The sequence below is a fragment of the Entelurus aequoreus genome, linkage group LG12 (assembly GCF_033978785.1).
Source record: "Entelurus aequoreus isolate RoL-2023_Sb linkage group LG12, RoL_Eaeq_v1.1, whole genome shotgun sequence".
Taxonomy (NCBI): Eukaryota; Metazoa; Chordata; class Actinopteri; order Syngnathiformes; family Syngnathidae; genus Entelurus; species Entelurus aequoreus.
Window position 1 is genome coordinate 72,123,106 of NC_084742.1, and position 6,000 is coordinate 72,129,105.

The 6,000-nt window shown below is 43.2% G+C and overlaps 1 protein-coding gene across 1 annotated transcript in view; it reads right to left on the reverse strand.

Annotated features, from left to right (window-relative positions):
* The window catches only part of srgap1b (SLIT-ROBO Rho GTPase activating protein 1b), a 31,911-nt gene extending 26,749 nt beyond the window's left edge, over positions 1 to 5,162 (reverse strand). Inside the window, exon 1 of the mRNA XM_062066642.1 lies at positions 4,979 to 5,162. Coding sequence (XP_061922626.1) covers positions 4,979 to 5,045 — 67 coding nt within the window. The 5' untranslated portion in view covers positions 5,046 to 5,162. The remainder of the gene's footprint in view (positions 1 to 4,978) is intronic.
* Between the last annotated feature and the right edge of the window lie 838 nt (positions 5,163 to 6,000).

The following is a 6,000-nucleotide window of genomic DNA, read 5'->3' on the forward strand; positions in this document are numbered from 1 at the left end:
TCAGAGCACTTCTGGATGCTGGTATTAGCGCATTTGTAAGGACTGGTCTCCTAAAGCTTTAGTAAAACTTGATAATATTCCTATTCTGTCTTGATGGTCCTTCTTACTCAACATATATGTCATCTGAAAGAATTTGGGATTGACCAATATGTCGAACCGGTACTTTTCAAACAGAGTATAATACTATTTTTGATTCATTAGTACCGCGATACTATACTAGTACCGGTATACTGTACAACCCTAGTAGGGAGAAAGAACAATATTATCTGGTTCTCAATCGTATTTCGATTGAGGGGGGGACCGATGTTCTCAAGGGGGGGCATGACAAAAAGTAATTGAGAAACACTGCCTTAACTGAACAATATTGCTGCCTAAAACAGCACATTTGTCAATACAAACAAGTATCAAATGAATATATTTGCATATTATTTACACATAGGAAGTCTCCAAGGCGGAACCATACTAAAATGTATCCAGTTACAAACATGTCCGCATCATTCAACTCACTGCGTTAAGAGCTTAACTTGATGAATTATTGTGGCCACCTTCTGTCGGCAAAAATAAATTGAGGAATTGTTAACACTGCAGTTCAATTTAGACTTTTTTTGGCCCATATGCGACCCGTATCGGATTTTTTCACGTCAGTGTGAACAATGCAATTCGGAATTTGTCACATCTGACCCTGGCCTCTTTCGTGTGTGGAAATAAATCGGATATATTTATGCAAAGTGTGCCCAATGTGTCACATTCATCCGACCAGAACGTCATCAAAAAGCTATAATTGTCATAATTATTCGCCAAAACAGACGGTTGAAAAATAAATAGTTGACAATGGAGCAGAAAAACAGGTGAAAGTAATACATTCCACTACTCCTGTCTCCGACTGTTCGCCCACAGACACGCTCTTCAAGCAGACGTCGACGCCAAATATCCCGTAAAATCCTTTTCTTCCTTCTTAATCTTCTACCCGCAATAACTCGGTTCAGAGAAAGTTGACTTTGATTGCACAACATCCTTGAAATGCGGCAGTATCGTACTGCGTGCGACGTCATGTCCGCATACAGGTCAGGCTGCATTCACATTAGAAAACACGTTTGTTTTTTGTTTGTTATGTGAACGGCCATGTACAAAGATCGGGTTTGACAAAAAAATCCGAATTGGACATCCGACCCTGCAGTGGGAACGTAGCCCAGGGGAGTCAAACTTGTTTTCATTGGGGGCCACATCGCAGTTATGGCTGCCCTCAGAGGGCCTCTTGTAACAGTAAATAATATGTACATTTTTAAATTGCTTCATTACACAATTATTTATTGTTATATATTTTTATGTACACTGTAAGAAAAAGATGTAGATTTTAGAGTGAAGTTTAGCTGCCGAAATTTTACCATAAAATGTACCATATTTTTTACAATGTATACTATAAATGTAAATGGGAAAACAGTACCACTGTTTTACTGTAAAAACTCAAGTCGTTGTTTTTACGGTGTATTACTGTAAATGGAAAAACAATATTACACATTTTTTGTTTTTCATGTTTTTACTGTAAAATTCTGGCAACTTAGCTACCAGTTTTGGGTTAAAAATAATTTTTACATTGTACAATTTGATGGATAAGTTGCTTCAAAATCATGAGTCAAGCAGATATTTAAGTACTTATTTTGATGTTTAGAATGTGTGATAATATATTTGGAGGAGAAGAGGGTGAACTAGACTAGATGAGGCAATTCCTGGAGGAATTGCGTGTGAATGCTCCAATGCTGAAGTTGAACTTCAAAATGACTAATTGTTGAAGTAGAGCACACAATTCCTGAACAGGCTGAATATTTTGACGTTGGAACGGCTTGAATCGGATAAATAATTTGGGAGTTGGGGAACTTTGAAAAATGTCCCAAAGGGAATTTCATAGAAAAAGGGGAATTTCGTGAAAAGCTGGAATTTTTTTGAAAAGGCTAAATATTTTGAATGTTGTGAAGAGTTGAAATGGTTGGTGTTGGAATTTTCTTAATCGGTCAAGAAATGTTGAAGCAGTAACATTTTTAATTGAGAAATGGTATTAAGGAATTCCAGGAATTTTGGGAAAATCTGGAATTTCTTCAGTTCAAACAACAACTTGTTTTTTTGGTCCTGATTAAGAGGAATGATTTGATGGTGGAACGGTTGAAGTGGGTTGAAAAATGTGGAAGGAGTAGTCGACAGAAAAAAGGGTGAAAAAAGGGTTTGAAAAAACGGGAATTCTGGGAATTCCTGGAAAAAATGTTAACTTGAAAAACTGATAGTTTGAATGATGAGTGGAATATGTTGAAGGTCGAAAGGTTTGAATTGGTTGAAAAATGTGGAAGTGGTGGAAGTTTGAAAAATGGCCAAAATGTGGAAGGTAGAGCGCCAAAATTTGGAGGAGAAGAAGTTGAACTAGACTAGATGAGGCAATTCCTGGAGGAATTGTGTGTGAATGCTCCAATGCTGAAGTTGAACTTCAAAATGACTAATTGTTGAAGTAGAGCACACAATTCCTGAACAGGCTGAATATTTTGACGTTGGAACGGCTTGAATCGGATACAAAATGTGGGAATTGGGGAACTTTGAAAAATGTCCCAATGGGAATTTCATAGAAAAAGGGGAATTTCGGGAAAAGCGGGATTTTTTTGAAAAGGCTAAATACTTTGAATGTTGTGATGAGTCGAAATGGTTGGTGTTGGAATTTTCTTAATTGGTCAAGAAATGTTGAAGCAGTAACATTTTTAATTGAGAAATGGTATTAAGGAATTCCAGGAATTTTGGGAAAATCTGGAATTTCTTCAGTTCAAACAACAACTTGGTTTTTTTGTCCTGATTAAGAGGAATGATTTGACGGTGGAACGGTTGAAGTGGGTTGAAAAATGTGGAAGGAGTAGTCGACAGAAAAAAGGGTGAAAAAAGGGTTTGAAAAAACGGGAATTCTGGGAATTCCTGGAACTTTTTGGAACTTGAAAAAATGATAGTTTGAATCGAATGTGCAGGATGAGTGGAATATGTTGAAGATCGAAAGGTTTGAATTGGTTGAAAAATGTGGAAATGGTGGAAGTTTGAAAAATGGCCAAAATGTGGAAGGTAGAGTGCCAAAATTTGGAGGATAAGAAGTTGAACTAGACTAGATGAGGCAATTCCTGGAGGAATTGTGTGTGAATGCTCCAATGCTGAAGTTGAACTTCAAAATGACTAATTGTTGAAGTAGAGCACACAATTCCTGAACAGGCTAAATATTTTGACGTTGGAACGGTTTGAATCGGATAAAAAATGTGGGAGTTGGGGAACTTTGAAAAATGTCCCAATGGGAATTTCATAGAAAAAGGGGAATTTCGTGAAAAGCTGGAATTTTTTTGAAAAGGCTAAATATTTTGAATGTTGTGATGAGTCGAAATGGTTGGTGTTGGAATTTTCTTAATCGGTCAAGAAATGTTGAAGCAGTAACATTTTTAATTGAGAAATGGTATTAAGGAATTCCAGGAATTTTGGTAAAATCTGGAATTTCTTCAGTTCAAACAACAACTTGTTTTTTTTGTCCTGATTAAGAGGAATGATTTGACGGTGGAATGGTTGAAGTGGGTTGAAAAATGTGGAAGGAGTAGTCGACAGAAAAAAGGGTGGAAAACAGGAATTCTGGGAATTCCTGGAATTTTTTTGAACCTGGAAAAGTGATAGTTTGAATGTGCAGGATGTTGAAGGTGGAATGGTTTGAATCGGGTGATTTTCATTCTCCAGTCAAGTCAGTAAATGAAGGCAGTGTTCGCAACTTGCGTTCAAAAACGGCTCGCAACTGCGAATCGGTTTTTCGAAGAGCCGCTCAAAAGACTCGACTCGTTCACGAACGTCACGTCTCTAGAAGACGCCGTCAGGGTCCGAAAATGAAAAAAATGTCTCTGGGCTAAAAGTTCTCCAGATCTCGTTTAGCTGCTGGGCGAGGAGGCGGGGAGGCGGCCTTTTTTTTAACCTGGGGAAGTTGTAGGGGGGTGGGGGGGATTCATCTGTTACCACGGCAACCGGGTCCAAGGACACGAGGACGCGGTACTGCTGGATCATCAACACCAACCGCTATCAGTATGATTGCCATTAGTCCCACCATGTGACCGTCCCCCACGCCAGCTGGCGTGATGGCGTCTGAACAGTGCTCATGGGGGCAAAGGTCATGAGGGAGACTTCGGAATCAGGGCTAAACACGGCGTCAGCTTCAGCATCGTTAAGACTCGGGATACGGAATGAGACACAAAGACGCATGACGGCGTGTGCGTCAACGCGGTGGCACGGGCTCGCCACACTGACCATCTGTGGCGTTAACGTCCCCCCCCCCGCCCCACCCACCCTCCGCCACCGCCACCACGGATGAAGACGGCACGGCGGCGGCGGCGACGGCTGTCCCCTAAAGGTGTCAAAGATGTCCGCTCCATCTCTCGTCCACCTTCTCAGGAGCGACCCTCACCTCTGCCCCCCCCCCCCCCTCGCCCCTGCCGCGTGTACATTACGCACCAATCAGCAGCCAGAAGAGGGAGGCAGACTTGAGAGGCACATAGTTACAAGAGCTTTACGTTGGATGGGGGCGGTGGAGGCGGGTGGAGGCGGGTGGAGGCGGGGGTCATTTCAATGCAGGGCATCCCCACCCAGTGTGTGCTCGTGTGCACGGGTGGATGTGGCGGCGCGTGAAGATGAAGACGCAAACATAGCCGTGAGTGGTGAGGATGAGGATGAAGATGATGATGATGGTGGCGTGGGTGGAGCCGCGTCGCAGCCTGGGGGGGATTTAAAAGTGTCAAATGTGGAAAAATGTTGATTTTATTTGAGTGACAGGTCACATGAATGGTAGCCGTGGAGCGCCACATGACGCTGACACACACACACACACACACACACACACACACACACACACACACCCACACCCACACACACCTCTCCAGCCTCCTGCAGCATTCAGGTGTGCGTGCGTGAGCGTGTGCGCGCGCCGCCTTACCTTTGACCTGGCTCTCGTAGTCGGCGAGGATCTCTTTGTCCTTCTTGTTCTTGTTGGAGTTGGACATCTCGCCTCGGATGACGTGAGCGGTGTTTTTTTCAAAGGTTCCGGGCGTCTTCCTCCTCCTCGCCCTCCAGCATGCTCGCTACTTCCGTCACTGCCGCAGCAGACCCTCGCGTGGCCGCCCCCCGCCCCCCACGCCCCCTTTCGCGCGCGCCTCCGCGCTGGCTGACGAGGAGGAGGAGGAGGGAATGGGAGGGCGTGTGACGTCACGACCGGCACCAAATGAGCAAAATCTTGTGAACGCGCCGACTCACACGCACCTGTGCACGCGCAGGCAGGCAGGCACGCGACCTCTGACGTCGCCGTCGTCACCTTCAGGGCCCCGAGGGCGAGGGAGGGGCGTGTCCACGCTTCACTGACAGCTCGGGTGACCAATCGGTGCACGTGGTGCGTTAACGTCTGCCGTCGTAAACTTTAGGCTAATTAATTATTATTGTTCATGGTAAACATCACTTTCTGTACATCTAAGGCGTTATATGGCGTAATTAATAAACATTCAAACAATTAGTACACATTTATTCATAAAATTCAAGTCGGAAATTTCATACAAAAATAATCCAAGGGTTTTTGTCTCCATCTAGTGGCCAATCGCGGTTTAGCTTCTTTGGTGACGTCATCACGTATATACTTGTATGCGTGCGAGTGTGTGCATTATGCTGTATTTGCATAATGCTGACACAACAACACACACACGTACACACGCTCACGCGCACACGCACACAAAAACACACACATGCGCATGCACGCACGCACTCACGTTTATTATCATGTATACATATATATATAAAAAGCTGAATTTTTATTTGTATTATAAATGCAATGTTTGTGCATGTGTACATATGTGTACATAATAAATAAATGATAAATGGGTTATACTTGTATAGCGCTTTTCTACCTTCAAGGTACTCAAAGCGCTTTGACACTATTTACACATTCACACACACATTCACACACACATT